The sequence below is a fragment of the Anguilla anguilla genome, chromosome 1 (assembly GCF_013347855.1).
Source record: "Anguilla anguilla isolate fAngAng1 chromosome 1, fAngAng1.pri, whole genome shotgun sequence".
Taxonomy (NCBI): domain Eukaryota; kingdom Metazoa; phylum Chordata; class Actinopteri; order Anguilliformes; family Anguillidae; genus Anguilla; species Anguilla anguilla.
The window spans coordinates 62,556,254-62,575,043 of record NC_049201.1 but is presented as its reverse complement, the minus strand read 5'-3'; the positions used below and the strand labels follow the sequence as shown (position 1 = coordinate 62,575,043).

The window sequence follows — 18,790 nt, the reverse complement described above, 5'->3', positions numbered from 1 at the left end:
AGATCTTCATTTTAGATTTTTATTTACCCCAAAGGACAAGTTGTGTTAAACACATAATATAATGTTCCCTGCTAGTACCTCTTACTCTGTGAGGAATTCATTCCTAGACGTCACACCGTTTTCAGGATTGGCTGTCTGTTTTTACCCCAGTGCTGATTGGGATAAGTATGGATGGCAACACAGTGACAAGTTTGATGTAAAGGAATGATGGGACCACACTAAATGGAACAACTAGAAAAGTTGTTAGGGTAGGGGTAGGGGAGTACCCGACAGAGTACCCCATGGAGCATTTGAACTTACAGAGTCCTTTTCTCCAAAGAGAAAACTGCAAAAGAACAGTATTATACTGAACTATTCAAATCTCACACAGAGCAACAAGGTGACAGAGTAGTCAGATTGACAAAGTTATGAGCCCTCTTTGCAGGTGGAAGAAGGCAAGGATTGGATAGCACTGATACAATGGTGTGGACCAATGGTATCATACCTGAGATAGATGATGTAGAGGGAGGGAAATAGAGAGCCATACAAAATAAAGCAAGTGTCTGTCCAAAGCACATAACACTCAAAGTTACAGTGTTATTAAATTACCTATTCTTTCCACAGCCAATTTAACAGTGAATGTGAACTCCTCAGAATGTACCAGTACAGACATTGAAGCTAGGGTATCTATGTAAGTAAATATATTTTATTTAGTTAATACATTAAATAGCTAATACATATTATGAAGTTAGATTTATTATGTATTCAATGTTTTATATATTTAATGTTAAATGTTAGTTGCCTCTTTTATTTATAAAACCTTATCTTGATAAATTGGATTATAATTATATTGGTTATAAATTATAAGCGCTATATTATATATGTGTTTTAATCATAACCATAAGTAACTTTCACAGTCCTCAAAATGGCAAAATGACATCTCAATATCAAAAAGTGATATCATGCATAACATGTCCAACAAAATGTTTGAGACAGTTCACATGCTGTATATAGGTTTTCTGTGTTTATTAACCTCCCCACTCCCCCTCCCAGGACCTGCTATTACTTTCTGGGAATTGGAGCAGCAGTGATCTTCTTTGGAACTTTTCAAGCTATGGTATTTCTGCTGACTGCCACCACACAGACTAAACGGATTAGGTCAAAATACTTCCATGCCATCCTTCACCAGCCCATGGAATGGTTTGATACACATCAGCTTGGTGTGTTAAACATCAGATTAACAGAGTGAGTGCTAAACAACTGTGAAAATGGCTCGTATTAAATTGCAGATTAAGTTGAATGCACTTGTATTTCTCCTACATTGTAAATTGCTCTGGATAAGGGCGTCTGCCAAATAAGTGCAACGCAAATGTAACGGCACAATCTTAGTGGTCTTGCTCCTCTCACATTATATACATGTTTTGTTTTATTTTATCATTTAAGGAAATGTTCTCTGATCAGTTTTGATCATTTAAATCGTGTCAGTTCATTTGAATATATTTTGTTTTTTGTATTTATTTAGGGATATTAACACTATCAAAGATGGACTGGGTGACCATATTGGCATCTGTGTGGAGCATTTCACCACATTTTTGGCTGGAATAATTGTTGGCCTTTACCATGGCTGGAAACTGTCCCTAGTCATCCTCTCAGTCGGTCCAATCATTGCAGGATCTGCTGCTGTCTGGTCAAAAGTAAGAAATGGCTACAGTACTCATAGTTTCTGTCAAGACATCAAATGTTCAGTTATAGCTGAACCTGTGAAAATAATGCCAGGCCTGTCACTGTTTGTGATTTCAAGATATGAGATGAAGACACTTTAGAAATATTTAGCTGCCATTGCTGGTCATACATTGATTGTGTGTGTGTGTGTGTGTGTGTGTCCATCCATGTGTGTGTGCCCTTCCAGGCCCTTCGCACCCTGGGTAGCAAAGAGCTCTCGGCGTATGCCAAGGCTGGAGCGGTAGCTGAAGAAATGCTGGTCTCAATCAGGACAGTTGTGGCTTTCAATGGACAGAATCAAGCAGTTGAGAAGTAATGTTCATACCGTAATGATTTCAAACAGCACCTAATAACCTATCATTATGGAATACATTCCTAACTGTTGCGATTAAAGATGTTGTGATGTTGCATTGCTGGTAAACTGAATAAATGGAAAAGGACAGTATATTGTTTTGTGTGTGAATTGGTCTTACTATTGGAGATAATTAAAAAATCTTGAAGAAATTAGTAAAAGAAATCAAAAAATTGATTTCATTGATCATGCTAATCACTTTCTTAAACTTTTTAAAACATTCTGGATTTCTTTATGAATGCCACAGTATATGAAATATTTAATCTGTACATTTTTTTTTGTTCTTTTAGATATGAGACCAAGTTAGAGGATGCAAAAAACTTAGGCCTCAAGAAGGCCATTGTCACCAAAGCATCCATTGGCGTGGCTCAGTTATTTGTGTATGGGACACATGCACTGGGGCTCTGGTATGGAACACAGCTTACTGTCGATGAACCAGAAAACTACAGCATCGGAAGAGTTTTGCTCGTAAGCTGTGCCCGCTTTTGGCTCCTGAGAAAAGGGCAGAACTTTACCTTATCTTTGTTTGTATCTGCTGCCACCATCAATAAAGTAAACTTACAGTTTAAAAAATTACAGTAAAATTACAGTTTTTGTGGTGCACGTTGTTGTGGTAAATGTGTGTATAAGTCTCATTTCTGACAGTTCTGACTGTTCTCAGGTGTTCATGGCAGTGATTATGGCATTATCCAATTTGAACGAAGGAGTCTCACACTTGGAGGCTATAGTGAAGGCCCAGGGTGCAGCCAGTGAGATCTACAACACAATTGACATGGTACAGTACTAACCTCTGTTTCTCAATAACAACATGTCCCACTGGCAAATCAGGCCTAACTATTTAAATGAACCTTTTCTATCACAGCATCGCCCAATTGACAGTAGTTCAAAGGAAGGCCACAAACCAGATCGTGTGATAGGAAACATTGAATTCAAGAACATCCAATTCAGTTACCCCTCCAGGAAGGATATAACGGTAGGTGAAGCATTCCAGTTAAAATAAACTTAACACTGGTATACTGTGCCTGAAAGAAAACCCAATGATATTGTGCTGTTCCCTAATAAGGTCTCTGTATATTATTATTCAGATATAACTTAGCATGTATATCTAATTTGAGATTGAAAGTATTTGCAAGTAGTCATTTTGCAGATGAATCTCAGGGAATGTGTGGATGAAACAGACACACAGCTAGTCAATGGACTTCCAATGCTGCTACTGCTGTATATTCTGTATATACTACCCTTTGTAGCTTCCATGAAAAATAGTATAAATCTAAGGTTTTAAGATAAACTAAGTATTATTGTTCATTCGGATGAACCAAAGAAGCCTCATGTCAAATATTGCATCTTGTTCAAGGTAACAAATGTCTAGTCATTGTTATATTGTTGGGTGCATGTGACTAAATCATATTTGAGATTATTATTATTATGTGGCTCAAAGTCTTTGCAATCAAACATGACCATTTAGTCGGAGCCAAAGCCTTTGTTGTGGTTGTGTGTTGTGGTACCGTGGAACATCATGAATCACTTCTCCCCTTTGTGGACAGATCCTGAAGAGCATGAGTCTTAAGATCCCCTGTGGGAAGACCATTGCCCTGGTTGGAGCCAGTGGCTGCGGGAAGAGCACCACCATACAGCTCCTCCAGCGTTTCTATGACCCCGACGTAGGAGAGGTGAGGGGTCAGGGGTCACGCTCAGCCAGAATGATCAAATTGTATGTCTCAGGAGTGCACAGTCAACCCAGAAATTAACATTCCAACATTCTTTACGATACAGAAGACTTATCTGCCTGCTGTCTGCCTGCTGTCTGCTTAGAGCACATTAATCCAGTGTGCCAAATGACCCAGTTCTTTGCAAAACATCTTATTCTCTTCAAAGAAATGGATTCATACTGGATTGTTTCCTTAAATGAATGTGATTATGAATTTGGGTCTCATTAACAAATACTTGATACCAGTTCATATGAATACTTAGGTTCACTTTATATTATGTCTGATGTGGATTGCATATTTGGCAGATGTGATTACAACTGCACCTTGTCATTCTGCGCAAGAATAATATCCACAGGTTTTCTTGTTTTGTCAAGTATTTATAAAACAATAATATGGACCATTCTAATTTTTTGGTGGTTTTTACTTTGACTTTAAAATGAATAAAAAATATTTCAAGTTATATTTCCATTTTAAACACATGGTCTTGAGGTAAAACGGTAATATTTCAAGGACGACATCACTTGCTACCCTATCAGAGTTAAACAAAGGTGTCCTAGTATTGTATCTAGGTAGGTGTCTTAGTATAATGTGGATGGGTAGAGCATGGCTGAATAGCCCTGAATGGCTTCCTCAGGTCCTGCTGGATGGCCACGATGTCCGCTCCCTCAACTTGAAGTGGCTGAGACAAAACATGGGCATTGTGAGTCAGGAACCTGTGCTCTTTGGCACGACCATTGAGCAGAACATCCGCTACGGACGTGAGGATGCCACCAATGAGGACATTGAGCGGGCAATCCGGGAGGCCAATGCCTATGACTTCATCTCCAAGCTCCCTGACGTGAGTCTGCTCCCCATCTCATGACACCAGTGCAGCCTCGGTTACGCACCTGAACCTCGTTTGTTCTCGGATCTACAAATCTGGAAAAATCACATAACATGGAATGTTTTATTCTGAAAATCACATAAATGTGCTACCAATCCTGGACTCCCATAGAGACCCACTGTTTCCATATGCAAGTGCACTTGACCCACTATTGAGTATGCTAGTTGATACAGCTTTTTAAAAAGCTGTTAAATTTTGGAAAATTGAGCATACTTAAAAATACCTGGATGAAATGTCTCCAGTTTTGTTCAGGAGCATACTATTCAGAAAAAGAACACTGGTCCCATATATATGAAATGCAGATTGTGTTAAATGCAGATGTTAAATTTAAATACCGGTGATGATGGGACTGCGTTTGTATGCGATTTGTTTACTTTACCTCACACTGTTTCCCACAGTACCCACAGTACATTTAGAATAGTATGGTTTATTTTTGCTACTAAAAAGTACTAAACGGTATGCAGTATGCTTATTAGACAGTAAGTTAGGAGGCAGACACAACCTTGGAGCAAAGCAAACTTAAATTACTTAAAAGAATGAACTTAGATTTTTCCAGATTTGTTTTCTGTACAAAGGGGTAGCTAACCAATAATGGCATCTATGATCACCAACAAATCAAATAAATGTGATAGAGTAAGTAAGCGAGAGTAAGTAACGATAACAATAATGACACATTAACGCTGGCAAAGTTACAGGTTTGCAGGTTAGCTGAAATGGAGCATGTTCACATAGCAAGAGTTCATTCAGAGCACTGATATGTGTTTGTCACCACTGAGAGCGAGAGAGCTTGTCAGCGATACATTTGTCTCACTTTCCTCTGGTCTCTGGCCGAGACAGAAGCTGGACACCGTGGTGGGGGATCGGGGTGCCCAGCTGAGTGGGGGGCAAAAGCAGAGGATCGCCATCGCCCGCGCGCTGGTCAAAAACCCCAAGATCCTTCTGCTGGATGAGGCCACATCAGCGCTGGACACGCAGAGCGAGGCCATCGTTCAGGCGGCGCTGGACAAGGTGAGGCCGGATGCGAAGGCAGGTCTGAGCACATTACTGCAATACTGCACATTACTGGGGTTCTGCGTACAGGTCAGGAGGAGAAGTCAAGCTTTTGAGGACTATTTTATGCAAGTTGCATCCCTCACAATGTGCCGAGCTGCAGTGGTTATATAGTTAAGCACTTCTGTGAGTCTGCAAACAATGGAGCATTCACATGCCACTTCTTTCAAATGCTGTGCACAGGCGAGAGCTGGCCGCACAACCATTGTCATTGCCCACCGCCTGTCAACCATCAGAACGGCTGACATCATTGCCGGATTCGACAATGGTGTGGTAACGGAATTGGGGACACACAGCAAACTGATGAATTTGAAAGGAATCTACTACTCTCTTGTTATGCAGCAGGTACCCTGTGCTTTTTTTTTTCTTGAATCAAATGACACCTTCTACTCATTATGTTACATAACATTAGATTTGGTTACATTCATTTAGCTGAGCAGATATATTTTCACCGCTGTCAATTTATTTTCCTTTTCATGCCCTTTTCCTTCTTTTGTTTTAAAGACTTGCCTCCGTTTTTTTGCAATCAAGTGTTCTGTTATCCTCATGCCCATGAATCCAGTGTTTTGCTGATTTTCAGAGTTCAGAGAAAGACAGTGAAAGCGAGTCAACTGAGTGGGACACTTCCGATGTGTCATCTGATGAGGCGAATGAAGAGGACCAAAATCAGGCATCGGTGGGAAACGAGCTCTTTGCCAGAAATAGCTTCAGACGGAGGTCTTCCAAAAAAAGAAAATCCAGGAAAAGAAGCAAGAAATTTGCAAAAAAAGAGAAAAAGGTAAATTAAAGCTAAATGCTGATCTGACCCAGCGCCTGCTCAGCACCATGGATTCAACTGTAGTCCTTTTCTTGATTACGAACACATCTTGTGTGGGTCAGTGGGGAGGTTAAGCTCAGGAAGATGTTCCATAGGCCAATTATTTATTTTTATTTATTTATTCACTCATAGAGGGCCAATGATGGTGTGACTGAACCCTTTCCCTGGAGTTAATTTTCAAAGTTAACAGGCTTTTTAAACAAAAAACAGCAAAAGTTTAATTCCACTTTCAGTTACATGTACTGTGCACCAACCTTTGATAAAGGTGAGCAAGAAAGGCTGTATAAAATAAGAATACAGATAATGAGCTATATTGTTTGCTCAAAAAAAATAGCAAAATTATGTTCTTTTATGCAATTTCTGAAATAAAATGATCTTGTTTTATAAGTAATATACTATTTTCCTAAAGGATATGTCTTGGTTATTCACACCCCTAATATATATATTTAATATTTTATTTATAAATGAATAATAAATCAGCATTACCATTATATGTTTAAGTTTATCTCCATCTAAAGGGAACTATATTCTGGCCTCCCGTGGCTGCCTGTTTCACAGGGGTCTAAAAATAAGGTCACACGTGTAAAATTCATGTCATGTATCACCATGGGCTAAAAGCAAAGAACTCTCACAAGAAAGAGTACAAAGGGCTGTTAACTATCACAAGTCAGATGCTACACGAAAAAATAAAGAAAAAGGAAGCTAAAACATGGCCAGGAATGGATGATGCCAAGCAAGTCTGTGGTCCTGAGCATACCTCAAAATCAGTGAGAAATGGTTAACCTACAACAAGGCTTGAACCTGATCAAAAATACAGACTGTGGACATGGTTTGGGTCCACTTGTCCCCTTAGAGGGAAAGGTCACTGCAAATCAATACAAGTGAATCGTATGCAGTGGCCCTTGCTGTCACCAGATCTCAACCCAGTTGAACACCTATGGGAGGTTTTGGACCAACGTGTTAAAGAGCGCTCTCCACCACCACCATATAAACAACAAATGAAGGAATATCTTTTGGAAGAATGATGTTGATCCCTCCAGTAGTGTTCCAGAGACTTGTAGAATCTATGCCAAGGCACATTGAAGCTGGCTCATGGTAGCCCAACACCTTACTAAGATTATGTTGGTTTTTCCTCTAATTTGTCATCCGTCTGTATGTGGTTACAATTTGTGTGTGGTCCTGAAGCAGAAACTGAATGATCAAGAAAGATTCAGTTTGGTGGCATGGCCAAAGATCCCTCCCACAATGTTTCACCAATCTCATAAAACATAATGGAGGATGACTCTGTAATGTTATCCTTGTGAAGGGGGAGTGCACAAAATACTGACAATAGTTTTGTGAATATTTGTGGTACTTATGGTGTTATTTTTGTTGATTCTATTGGATGATTATTATTATTTTAAGTAAAATATTTTGCACATTTTTGAGCATTATAACACAGTAAGTGTATTCTCTATTTCATAGTCTTCCATGTTAATCTTTATCAAGGGTGTGAGTACTTTTGGCAGACGCCCTACATACTTGTAATTGCAGAGTATACCTTTTTTCACAAAACAGCCATCACATGGCTGTGGTTTTCATTGGTGTTCCAAGGCTCTGACAGGGCAGTAGACACTTCTATCTTTTCTCTCTCAGGATGAGGAGCCTCTCCCTGACATCCCTTTCACCAGGATGCTTGCCCTGAGCAAACCGGAGTGGCCATACCTGCTGCTGGGGGCCCTCTCCAGCTTGGTATATGGAGCTATTTATCCTTGTTCCGCCATCCTCTTGGCCAAAATCATTGGAGTAAGTACAAGTAGGCTACATGGACCAATATAAAAATAACTTTTATATTGTTATAGCCTAGTCAGAGCAGCTGATTTTATACTCTGACTATACTGTGGCTCACACTGAAAAGCATCTTTAGTTAAAAAACAAAAACAAAAAGAAAAAACTACAGAAAATATTTTGGCAAAGTGCCGAGTTCCATGCTTGGAACTTTGATAAAATATTGACTGCTGTTTTTAATCCTATGCTTTTTCATAAAGTTATTTTATTCTTTTTTTTCCCACGTAAGCACAATAAAATGTTTTTTTTTAATTTAATTTTTTTAATAAAAATTTATGCCAAAGACCATTTAAATAAAAAATGTGCAGTGTACTCAGCTCAATTCTTTTGGCTATTGCTGATTTCTGGCTTAAATCTGTAATATTCAGGTGTAAGACATAGCACAACAGCCCTACCCCACAAAATGAATATGTTTATGTGCATATGTACTTAGAAGTTTCAGGGAAATCAAAAGTTTCTACTTGTTCTAGAGCAGTGGTTCTTAACCTTGTTGGAGGCACCGAACCCCACCAGTTTCATATGCTCATTCACCGAACCCTTCTTTAACTAACTGCAGACTAGACTGAGGGGTGGACCTCTGCGGCGGAGGCTCCACCGAACCCCTGAGACCGACTCACCGAACCCCTAGGGTTCGACCGAACCCAGGTTAAGAACCACTGTTCTAGAGTCTGGACTGATGTTATTTATATGATGTGCTGTAGGCGTTTGCTGAGATTGATCCTGAAGTGAGACGTGAAAGGACCTTGTTTTTCTCCTTGCTTTTCCTTGCTGTTGGAGGAATGGCTTTTTTGTCTTCCTTCTTACAGGTCTGTAAACTCTGTGCGTGTTTGCCTACTTATGTGCATGTTTATATTCTGGTCCATCTGCAATTGAAGCCAGCCTTTGTATTTGCTGCTAGTTTGTTGCACTGTACATTTCGATTACAGTGTCACACACTGTATGGTAACACTGTCATTGCTCAAGTGTGTAACCTTGCCGTAGTATGCTTGGTTTGTTATACAGACAAATGACAGCAATAGCACTGAAATTATGTTCTATCCAAGTAAAACTGTATGTGTTATTGTGTAGCAGATGTGTATCAATACAGTTTGCACCCTTACTGATTTCCTCTGTTGCTGCATATTTATCTAATGTTAAACAGTGTGGCACCATTACATAGCCTAATTAAACTGAATAAAATTGAATGAAAATTAAATTGGACATAAATGTGACTAGTTTTTGAGGTTTAAGGCATTTGCATTGATTTGCAGTACTAGGATGCATGGATTAATATGGAAGGAATGTGTAGAGAGATTTTTATATTCTGTGAGTATGATGTCAATGAATGTGTTTAGACGAAGGTTTAATATGATATAAGCTGTGTAAGTTCCCATGAATATGGGGATTAGTTTAGCAGCGGATAAATGATGAAAGTATGCATCCTTTAATTAGGGAAGTTCTCTTTTCATTAAACTTAAATTCTTTCTCAGGGATTCTCGTTTGGTAAATCTGGTCAGCTTTTAACTATGAGACTTCGAAGCCAGTCTTTCTCTGCTATGATGAGACAGGTAAGGCACACTCTGCATGCTAAAATGTGACTGTGTAAAGATATGTCCTCCTGCTGTTTGTTTGTATGAGGTCAGAATGACCTCATAGAAGTTGATGTCTATAAGGACTTGGGGCCGGATGTATTGAAGGATTGCCACTGTTTTGCAAACGCAAAAGCACTTGCTACAAGGTCACAGTATTTACATTGGAATTATTAAACGATTCTTCCTTTTTGATGCACAGGTAAATCTGTTCTTGACTGAATATACCTAGGCTGAACACACTAAAACAGGCTAGAGTTTTTGTCAATTAGGCCAATAGGTATTGTATTCCTATGCTGAAATGTGCCTTCGTGGCCATTACCTCGATTTCCTTAGCTGTAATGTTAAGTTTTGCTTCGCTACTTAGGTCTGCTCGCTCCGTATCCATTTATTGGCATGTTGTAGTCTGGACATGTAAGCATGCCATATTGTTTCTAACCCTTATTTATGAGCGTCTCCTGCTGCAAAATTGCGAATGTGGACCCTTCATTTATTTGATTACATAATTAGGACTAGGCATAATAATGTATAATAATGTACAGTTAATCTCAGTATGTGCACATGCAACAGCGCAACAAAAGTTAATGTTTTTGTTCTGCAACTATTTCCTTTATACATTGGGCCCTGAGAGTCTGCGGTCATTGTGGCCATTTCGTTTTGATAAAGCCAAAAAATAGTGTCAAACTTAGTGCTGCATAGGCTGCAACCTGTAACTTGGTAACATTTCATGCACATTTAGTTTCTTTGATGTTTTTAACATGAACGCATTGAGTATTTCTACATTTTTCCTGTGCAGGAAATTGGCTGGTTTGATAACAGCAGAAATGCTGTAGGAGTCTTGACGACAAGGTTGGCCACTGATGCTTCACAGGTGAAAGGGGTAAATACCAGTCATCGTTTTTTTCCCCTTGAAATATTCAGAAATAATAAGGCCTTACACTGAACAGTCTGCCTGTTTAGGGTGAAAGTCTAGGATAGGCAACCGTTTGCTTCCAGTACAACAATTCCTCTCGCTTTCCCAGTCTCTCTGAAAATGGGAACAGTGGATACTACACAGAATCACACTTGTACAGACAAATGTTTTAAATTTTTCTGGTTAGTAGGATTCAGTTCACTGCTGCGTCTTTTAAAAAAAGAAAAAGCCCGATAAGCCAATGGAAAAATCACATTTACTGCATGGGTGTCCAAATCTGAGAATTATTACTTTTTTTCTGCCAAAAAAGTCCTTGTTTAACCGAAAAATTATTTTATGCTTAAACATATTAACTTCAGCAAATCCAATGGTAAAGTGACCATTAAAGTGAGAATGATGTAAAAGCAGCACCTTTGGCAGCCATTTATAGACTCATAAAGAATTGAGGTTTTTGGAACCTGACTGATAACGGGCAGCCAGAAGATCTCTGTGTCTGAATGAGGATGTTGATCCTGGTCCATTTGCTGTTCTCTCTTTGGAAGGCGGTCGAATCCAGTCTGTCCCTGGGCATCAGCGCGACCTCTTCTCTCCTTATTGCCATACTGGTGGCCTTCGTCCACAGCTGGCACCTCAGCCTCCTCCTCATCGGCTGTGTGCCCTTACTCCTCGTTTCCAGAATCATTCAGATGGGGTCCGAATCTGGATATGCTTCTAAGGACCGGAGTGCTCTGGAGCTCTCTGGAAAGGTGAAGCATGTTTGGGTTCAGATTTAAAGGAGGAAATTTGTTTATATTTATATAATGTCATTATTGTCATGGTCCTGTTTTCCTGTCTGTGTTTCCCTTGTTGGGTCGCCAGATGGCGGCACTTCTGTTTTGTGTCCTGCTCCCCCCCTGTTAATTGTATGATTGTTTTCAATTGTCTCGTTATCCCATCATTGTTCCCACCTGTGTCTTGTTATCCCCTCCTTCTGGTTTGATTGTTTTTTGAGTTCACCTGTGTCTTGTTACCCCTTGTCTGTTTAAGTTCTTTGTCCCCTTGACTCGGGTGCTGGTTCCTTGTGTTTGTTTCCGATGTCTGTTTGCAAACCACCGATTATACCTGCCTGTGTTTTGTTTGACCTGCCCTTGTGCTCTGTTTGACCTGCCCTTGTCCTCTCCCTGCCTGTGTTCTGCCCTGCCCATGTTTGTGAGTTCCTCTTGTTTTCTGTTTTATTTAGATATTTTTTGAGTTTGTGTTTTTGCCCTTCGTGTCCTTTTCTGTTCCCTGTTTGTTTAATTTTCTGTAAGTAAAGTCTTTGTTAATTTTCTGTAAGTAAAGTCTTTGTTAATTTTCTCCCTTTTGAGTTTCGTGTTTTTTTTCCACTCTGCGCCTGGGTCCCAGCACCCGTACCGTTACAATTATTTTATAAAACAATATTATCCAATTATAATCTTGAATAATAGTCCGTTTTACCTTCTTTAATTTTTAATGGAAATTAATTGACACTACTGCACACAGTAGGAGGCAGAAAGACCTTATGGAATATAGTTAGACTTCTTGTGAAGTCTGTAGAAAAATAGAAATTGTTGCCATATGATAGAAGTGAAAAAAGGACAGGAACAGATGTGTCACTCATTTCATTAGGTTAAATATATCACAAAAAACTCTTATTGTGTGCACTTCACTAGGAAAGTCCTTATAATATTATGAAACAAATGTGAACAGTAACGTAGGTGTGTTACAAAAGCTGTCATTCTTGTACAAACAGTGTGTGACTTAAACACAGTGTGTTTGTATTTGTGCAGATATCCACGGAGACTGTGGAAAACATCCGGACTGTTGCAGCATTAACTCTGGAGGACGTCTTCTTTCGCAAGTTCATGACCAGTCTGAGCAGACCATACAGGTTGTGAATGTCATTCATTTGAGACTTGCGCCCCCTGTTAAATGTTGGAAAAGCTCTGAGACATGTTTTTATTGCATTATTAACCCCTTAGCGCACAAGCCAAATCTTGCCAATCCGTGCCCATTTAGGGGGTACCCTATTTAAAGCTTTATAATTCCAGATGTGAACACCACAGAGACTGTGAAAAATGGCTTAAATGAAGCAAGACATTTGTACAATTTACAATACTAACACAGATTAGTTTATATTCATAATTTTGGAAGAAATAAAGTGCCACAAATGCAATTGTTTTGACAAAAAATCAAAAATAAATTAGCACTTTTTAAGTTTGCAATGAAATACTGAGAGATTGCATATATATAGGAGGTCAAACTATGTATGTGCTAGATCAAAAACTTCTTGACCACAAGTTCATACAATCTAAGGGTGGATATGTAGAACTACTATAGATGTATGAAGCAAAAACTAAGCAGTGTACCCAACATCTCCAAATCTATCCAAAATATCTAAATTATGCATTGCTGTAAATCACAACATATTCACGTATTTCATTACAAATCAACTGTTTTGACTCAACAAAATCACTGTTGCATAATTTTCAAATGGGAATTACATGCTTTCAGCCAGTACAGTGGTCTAAAATAGCTAGGTGTCCAGAAACATATCCAAAATCTCTCCAAAACTGAATAAAATGTTTTTGTCCATTATAAAGCATATAAATTAGCCCCTCTTATGAAGGTTTAAGATGAAACATTGCTATCAGATTTAAAAAATAATGCAAAAATATTGTCACACAATGCGGTGCAGTACCTAAATGTGTAATAATTAACTCGTGTGTATTTCTATACTCTGTACTCTCGTGTGTTTTCTTGTATGGGGATGGGACAACATGAAAACAATTTTCAACCGTCCACCACGTTTTGGCAATGTAACTCTCACGTCATCACTGTTGCATGCGTCACAAAAACCATTACACTACCATCTAACGCTTACATTACAGTGTGAAATAAAGATGCTCAATTTAAAAAATAACGTATATAACCGAAACATTTTGAGCAGTAAAACTTACATAGCAATGACGAAATCTCCTCTATATTCAGTAGATGGAGACAGAGACCGTATCAAAGATACTGTTCTATTTGCTTCTGTTTTGCTCCAGAAAACGATGTCAGCTAGGTCTATCAGCAACCATATGGCTTAGCTATGTTCAGAAATCCTCAATAATAATAGTATTTTCCAAGAAATTACGAAATATCGTTGACCACGTTTCGTTAGGTGCAGCGTATTTTTCTGCTAACAGAGTGAATGCGTAAGTGAATGCGATGCTAAGAATATTTTCTGTTACGCTGACCTATAAAACGCTATTCCAAAAGCAGAATTAGACATGTTATACATCGTTAGAAAGCTTATACTCTCGCCTACTGAATAAATGAATTGTCAACCAATGCCCGACTGTACTAAAAAGGTCGACGACGCAGTAAACAACAGGTGTGGTATTACGCACAGCTATTTTGGATGATACCCAGGCGTCACAAATGCGCGTATATTTCCCGAACGGATTGTCCAAGACAATATATGACCATGCAGTCTCAAAAGGGACATCTCTACACCTAAAACCAAGAGTAAGGATGTATATTTATTCAATATTTAGTCCCAGATATTGCCTGTAGAATGACATGGTATCATTTAAAAAAAAAATTTCTCTTTTATTTTGTTATTCAGTGAGCAGCGTTATGGCTATTGTCGGGTTTATCTTGTTGCTATGACGGAATATGATTTTTTAGTGGTGAAAGAATATTTTTATGAATGCCAAGATAGACAATATTGTACATTATGTCAAGGGTGGGGGGTGTATGGTAGATGAGACCGCAGGGAGGGGGTGCGTGTTAAATGAATGACCAGAGCGACAATGGTGGGGCTGCGAAACTCCGTATGGTTGTCGTGTATCGTCTACTAATGAAACTAAAACAATGCATTTCTGTTTCTATCTCACACTTTGGTTGCAGTAGCACCGAATGTTTGAGTTTAGTAATCTCGGCATGCCGGCGTGCCGACCACTAGGGGCTGTGCGTAAGAGCTTAAGTACTGGTGTAGTACTCAGATAAAATTTTTAAATATTGGATGTATTCATATGAATTTGTTTCAGGGTTGGATTGATAAAAGCACCGATTCATGGAGTGACTTTCGGCTTCGTTCGGACAGTACCATACCTCATCAGAGCTGCAGTGTTTCGGTTTGGGGCCTGGCTGATTGCTAACTGCTACATTGAATATGAAAGTGTTTTCATGTAAGCATGTTTATGTGATCTCAAACTAACATTTTGGCTGGAAGGTCTAGTTTAGTTGCATATTTTCAGTGCTGGTTATTGTAATGACAGATATTAGTGGTAGATTCTAGTCATTGCTGCTGCCAACATGAATTTAAAAAAAAAACAGAGTTATAATAACTTTTATAATCTGATCAATTTGTTTTCCTGATTGTCATTCCAGGGTAGTTATTGTGATCACATTTGCTGCCATGGGTATTGGGAAGGCCACGTCGTCTTCTCCAGATATTGCCAAAGCAAAAGCTTCAGCACAGAGCATCTTGGCTTTGCTGGAGCAGAAGCCGGAGATTGACATATGCAATGACGAAGGAGAGAAGCTGGTGAGTAGCAAAAGATCTGACCAACCTCACTCATTCAAAATCAGCTTCCAATTATTTGACCAAAATTTTGATAAAACGCATTCTTTGACTTATTAAAATGCAACGCAAGTAGTTTTCTTCTTCAAGTAGTTGAGTTTAGTTTAGTTGATTCATTTTGTAGAACATTGCCAAATGACAGTGTTTGTGAAGTAAAAACAAATCATTTTTCATTTAAGTCAAAGTTGAGGAAGAATGTTGATTTAATCATTGCATATTTTTCACAGTTTCACATAACTGGCACGATTGAACTGCGGTAATGCTATAGAATAAGAGACTTTCCCTCTTTAACTGCCTCGCCTTACTTCTTTAGACTGACTGTGCGGGTAACCTCGAGTTCCGCGGCATCCACTTTGCGTACCCTATGCGGCCCAACGTCAAGGTTCTGCAGGGCTTGACCGTGTCAGTGGGGCCTGGTCAAACCCTGGCACTGGTCGGGGGGAGCGGCTGTGGGAAGAGCACATCCATCCAGCTGCTGGAGCGCTTCTATGACCCGGCGACTGGACATGTGGTGAGCATGCGCATAGCACAGCCCACCCTCTGCCTGGGCAGATAAGAATTTAAATCTTTAAGTACTTCTGCATACCAGTCAGAACCAAGGGGCCAAGACCAGGCTTCATTTTTGAAGTTCACTTCCTGGTTTTGCTGTCTAGCGCCAGGGAAGTTTGCTCCAGAATAGGTCTTTTAGCCACCCGTTTCAGCGTCAGTGGCACCAGTGCGGTCAAAATATGAAGGCAATAATTTTTCCCTCACAAGAGCATGGGGGGGGGGGGGGGGGTGCAATATGCGGTGGTATCTCACACTTTTGGTCAATGACCTGGACCCAAACTTCATGACCATAAGTGTTCTTCCTTTTCCCTACAGCACAATTTCTGGCTCTAATTTGTACAACATGGTGGCACAAAAACTGCACTTCCACGGCTTCAAAATGGAGAAGTCAATATGTGTCACTGTGTCCATATATATATATTTTTTTTACAGTCTATGGTCAGAACACTGGCATAAGTCATTGCGGTGGATGGGTTCACCAAAAGTGAAATTAGTACTAGTAAATCCAAATATTAGTCTCCAAATTCCCTTGCTAGTATTTCTGCACTGTATGAGAGATGCACATTGGTAGTTTTGGTGTGCACTTTTGCACTGATGTTTGTATTTTTGCAGTTTTTCTGAGTGTGTTAAGCATATTGAAGCATTATTTGGTGGAGATATGCTACAGACACTGTTGATAAATGCGTACCGCCTGTCTGTTTTCCACATTCAGTACATGGATGGGCAGGACACTAAGAAGCTGAACCTGACGTGGCTCCGCTCCCAGCTGGGACTGGTGTCTCAGGAGCCCACCCTGTTTGACAGCACCATTGCTGAGAACATCCAGTATGGAGACAACAGCCGCGTCTTGTCTCAGGAGGAGATTGAGGATGCAGCCAAGAATGCCAACATTCACAACTTTATCCTCAGTCTGCCAGAGGTGTGTGACTCAAAATGTAGGGGGAAAAGAATAGACTACCACTGATATTTCACTTGAGTGTGCTTTCTCAATCCCTTTGTCTACGTGGAGACAGTGGTCAACCCTCTACTAGAAACACCAAAACAATACTTGTTGCCTTAACTGTTCCCAGTAAAACTGTTCTCTTCACCTGGAAAACCAGGAATACATGAAACGCCAAACAATGGATAAACTTGGTTAAGCTATGAAATTTAGTAAAATATGGTAATAATCTGTAAACAGCAAGGCTTTAACTGCTCCTGAAAAAGTATCTGTGGGACACATGTCGGAATCGCGGTGACCGCTTAACAGACCACAGAACGGTGTGCTCTTGACTGAGGTACACACATCTGGACCAAATCAAACAAGAAATTCAGTGATGTAATGTTTTGTTTCCACAGAAATATAATACCAGAGTTGGGGACAAAGGCACCCAGCTTTCAGGAGGACAGAAGCAACGGATTGCCATTGCACGGGCGCTGGTTCGTCGGCCAAAGGTTTTGTTACTGGATGAGGCCACGTCTGCACTGGACACAGAAAGTGAGAAGGTCAGTGTGTGAGAATTTTCAGCCTATCAGATGTATTACTCATTTTGGTTCATTTATTTTTTTCATGCCAAACACCACTCACAATACTTTAAATACAATTCTGACAAACTGTTTTCTCAGCTAATAATAGCTAGGCAGTAATGAAAGCAGGCTGTGAGTGAAAGCGCTCTTAATGTTTTGTGTGAAGTGACCTGCTTGTCTGTAGTGATGTTTCTTTTCTCCCCAACATCAGATCGTTCAGAAGGCTCTGGACAATGCGCGCCTGGGGCGCACATGCATTATCATCGCCCACCGCCTCTCCACCATTCAGAACGCTGACATCATTGCGGTCATCCAGAACGGGATGGTCATCGAACAAGGCACGCATGGGCAGCTGATGGCCAGACACGGAGCGTACCACGCCCTCGTCAACGCCCAGGGGTCTCACTGAAGGCCAGGCGGCATTATGATACAGTGGTTTGGGAGCTGCGATTTTGACCAAGAACCTGCTCTTTCATTTAAGTAGGTCATTTGTCATTCACACATTCTGGTCCACTTCAGAGACTCTGTTACCTCAAAATTTAACCATACTTTACCACACCATTGTCCGTGAACAATTTCAGGAAATTCAAGGAATTATCTCAGTGTAGGATCTTTTGGACGCTATATTGAAAGAATTGAAAGTTTATAAACGTGGTAAGTTCCCGGAGACAATCTTGCTACTGTTAATAATATAATTTTGGCTATATTAAAGAAATAGTTTGCTTTCTGGATTTTTTAGAAAAAAGATTTATTGTATGTTTTCAATTGGCCCAGACAGGTTTTTTTTTAATTTTTAGAGAAATTTCTGATGATCCCCCAGCTTTACAGTGGCATGCATAGGATGACATTTAGGGGTTTTTGGCAAAAGAAATAAAGTGCATTTTAAGTCACTCCAAAGCAGCATTTACCAGCACTATATAAAACACCAGGAAGTAAAGTATCCCTTAAAAGTGATTTTGAATTACTGATGATGTTTATACAAGCCAAGAAATCCATCACAAACATGTCAGGCCAATTGTCAGATGTCCGTGTTCCTGATAAATTGGTGATTATTGTTATTATCTACCATATTTTTTTATTAACTACTTAACCATTAATGTCTTTAATCGTCATACATATTTTAGCAAATGGTTGTTTCAGATTAACTTTTTTTTAAATTTGTTAGCTAGGTGTATGTCTACTAATTACACAGCATCGCTGGATAATTAGTGAATTGCTTTTTATAACGCTGTGTGCTTTATATGTACAAAAGCAGGCGTGATTTAGAATAGTTAAATTCTGTAGTGAATGTAAAATACGTTTTGTCATGTTTTCCCAATTAAATATTTTTTCATTGTGCTATTTA

The 18,790-nt window shown here is 39.5% G+C and overlaps 1 protein-coding gene across 2 annotated transcripts in view; it reads left to right on the top strand.

Moving 5' to 3' along the window:
• The window catches only part of abcb5 (ATP-binding cassette, sub-family B (MDR/TAP), member 5), a 27,763-nt gene extending 8,973 nt beyond the window's left edge, over nucleotides 1-18,790 (top strand). For both annotated transcript variants that reach the window (XM_035383393.1, XM_035383384.1), the window contains exons 6-29: nucleotides 604-670; nucleotides 1,033-1,224; nucleotides 1,502-1,673; nucleotides 1,889-2,013; nucleotides 2,344-2,521; nucleotides 2,715-2,828; nucleotides 2,916-3,026; nucleotides 3,598-3,723; nucleotides 4,397-4,600; nucleotides 5,483-5,653; nucleotides 5,879-6,040; nucleotides 6,276-6,473; nucleotides 8,148-8,297; nucleotides 9,041-9,145; nucleotides 9,809-9,886; nucleotides 10,704-10,787; nucleotides 11,363-11,566; nucleotides 12,608-12,708; nucleotides 14,855-14,995; nucleotides 15,198-15,354; nucleotides 15,704-15,901; nucleotides 16,652-16,858; nucleotides 17,278-17,424; nucleotides 17,657-18,790. In XM_035383393.1, coding sequence (XP_035239284.1) covers nucleotides 604-670; nucleotides 1,033-1,224; nucleotides 1,502-1,673; nucleotides 1,889-2,013; nucleotides 2,344-2,521; nucleotides 2,715-2,828; nucleotides 2,916-3,026; nucleotides 3,598-3,723; nucleotides 4,397-4,600; nucleotides 5,483-5,653; nucleotides 5,879-6,040; nucleotides 6,276-6,473; nucleotides 8,148-8,297; nucleotides 9,041-9,145; nucleotides 9,809-9,886; nucleotides 10,704-10,787; nucleotides 11,363-11,566; nucleotides 12,608-12,708; nucleotides 14,855-14,995; nucleotides 15,198-15,354; nucleotides 15,704-15,901; nucleotides 16,652-16,858; nucleotides 17,278-17,424; nucleotides 17,657-17,854 — 3,590 coding nt within the window. In that variant the 3' untranslated portion in view covers nucleotides 17,855-18,790. The remainder of the gene's footprint in view (nucleotides 1-603; nucleotides 671-1,032; nucleotides 1,225-1,501; nucleotides 1,674-1,888; nucleotides 2,014-2,343; nucleotides 2,522-2,714; nucleotides 2,829-2,915; nucleotides 3,027-3,597; nucleotides 3,724-4,396; nucleotides 4,601-5,482; nucleotides 5,654-5,878; nucleotides 6,041-6,275; nucleotides 6,474-8,147; nucleotides 8,298-9,040; nucleotides 9,146-9,808; nucleotides 9,887-10,703; nucleotides 10,788-11,362; nucleotides 11,567-12,607; nucleotides 12,709-14,854; nucleotides 14,996-15,197; nucleotides 15,355-15,703; nucleotides 15,902-16,651; nucleotides 16,859-17,277; nucleotides 17,425-17,656) is intronic.